At 46.8% G+C, this 2,002-nt stretch overlaps 1 protein-coding gene across 1 annotated transcript; it reads right to left on the bottom strand.

The window, feature by feature from the left end:
- Nucleotides 1-334: 334 nt before the first annotated feature.
- Nucleotides 335-1,166, bottom strand: LOC116378642 (insulin-like growth factor-binding protein 7; the record flags this gene model as incomplete). The annotated part of the gene is made up of 1 exon (XM_031840542.1): nt 335-1,166. A coding segment is annotated over exon 1 (778 nt), but the record flags the coding sequence as incomplete, so codon positions are not given.
- Between the last annotated feature and the right edge of the window lie 836 nt (nt 1,167-2,002).

Genomic DNA, 2,002 nt, shown 5'->3' with positions numbered 1-2,002 from the left:
CAGACAGACAGGCAGTCAGACAGACAGATAGACAGTCAGACAGACAGACAGAGAGACAGTCACACAGAGAGACAGACAGACAGTCAGAGACAGACAGATAGACAGAGAGAGAGAGACAGTCAGACAGATAGACAGAGACAGTTAGACAGACAGACAGTCAGACAGATAGACAGAGAGAGACAGACAGACAGACAGACAGTGAGACAGTCAGACAGTCAGTCAGACAGTCAGTCAGTCAGACAGAGAGACAGTCACACAGAGAGACAGACATACAGTCAGACAGTCAGGCAGTGAGACAGTCAGGCAGTCAGACAAACAGACAGACAGTCAGACAGATAGACAGAGAGAGAGAGACAGAGAGACAGACAGACAGATGTCTTACCGGTCTTGCAGGGCCCCCTCCCTCTGGTCTTGAGCTCTGGTCTGGAGAACGTGGCCTCTCTGAACCTACACATGTTCATGTATGTGAGTCCATCAGAGCCACAGACCACCTTCTGCTCCTCACACACACACACCGCCTCCTCCTCCTCCTCCTCCTCCTCCTCCTCCTCCTCTTCATCCTCTCCTCCTCTTCCTCCTTCTCCTCCTCCACGTGGGTCCCTCAGACACCGCATCCAGGTCCCGCACAGCCCGTAGTAGACGCTGCGGTCTCCCGGGTCGCAGGTCTGACCCTCCAGGTTACCGCACTCATTGCAGCAGCCACATGAGTCCAGCACCAGACCGGCCCTGCAGCCCCGGGTCTCCGGGCACAGGTCCGGCTCACACAGCCCACAGACCCCCAGCTCCTCATCCAGCCGGTCGTGATCCATCAGCGGGTCGGTGAGGGAGACGTGGCCGGGCGGCTCGGTGCTGAGGGCGGGCAGCTGGAAGGGGAGAGCCCGGCATGTGTGGAGGTTCAGACAGAGACCCAGGAGGAGAACCAGTCCGCTCATTGTGACCCGGTCTGCGGATTCCGTTCGGCTCCAAACACCGACACTGGGACTCGACGGGAGATGCCGCGACAGAACAAACCCAGAACCAGAACCAGAGTCTAAAACAGGGAGAGGATCACAACAATAAAAGTCATTTTTAAAACTTTTGTTTTTTTTTAAGTTAAAAGTTTCTGAGCTCATCGGAGTTTTAAACAGCTGAGGTGCTCGAGCTGCTCCGCCGCACACACACAGGCACAAGACCACCATCAAGACTGCCACAATAAAACCCCAACGTCCGGTCAAATCCTTCAAATTAAAAGCTTGAAAAAAAACAGTTTTTAGCTGTTATTGCGCCTCCGGTCCAGTCTTGAGTCCGTGTAGACCAACACCTGATCAGGAACAGTCCTGGTCCAAGAACACCAATTTAACCTTCAATATGAGTCTTATGTACATTAATAATTATCTTGTGTTAATAAATATAGATGACCAGAAGTATTCAGATCCATCACTTAGAAACAACAAAGTCTAAAATACTGTGAATAAATGTTACTTCAGTTAGTATTATCAGCAAAATGTACTTAAAATATCAAAAGTAAAAATTCTCATAATGCAAAATAATATATGACTCATTTCACCATGTTTAATTATTATCATGGAATATTATATCCTTCTGTTTCTATGGCTAATACAGTCATTGATTAGAAATACATCATATGGTTTATATGTAAAACAGTAACTAAATAGACCTTTCACTATCATAGAGCAGTAGAAAGTACATTACCTGAGAGATGTAGAAGTACAGCAGAAAGTAAAGTACTTATATTCCACCACAGTTAAAAACTCAAGGTAACATTACATTAAAACTAGATGGAAGCACTGACATTAAATCAATTATAGTCGAATCAGTTTTATACTTCTCAACTTTGAAGAGAACAAATAAAATCATCTTGAAGGAAAAAAAACTGACATATTGAGCTTTTATTTTGAAGGCGCACCGGTCTTATTTCCGGTCTCGTTCGGTTTCACCTGACACTGTTTTGAGGTGCAGACGGTAGCGCGCGGCTCTGTGTTTTTGATCTGCTCCCTCCAGC

This window comes from Anarrhichthys ocellatus, unplaced genomic scaffold (assembly GCF_004355925.1).
Source record: "Anarrhichthys ocellatus isolate YVR2014 unplaced genomic scaffold, GSC_Weel_1.0 scaffold2928, whole genome shotgun sequence".
Lineage (NCBI taxonomy): Eukaryota > Metazoa > Chordata > Actinopteri > Perciformes > Anarhichadidae > Anarrhichthys > Anarrhichthys ocellatus.
Note: the sequence above shows the minus strand (reverse complement) of the source record. Positions and strands in the feature narration are given on the sequence as shown.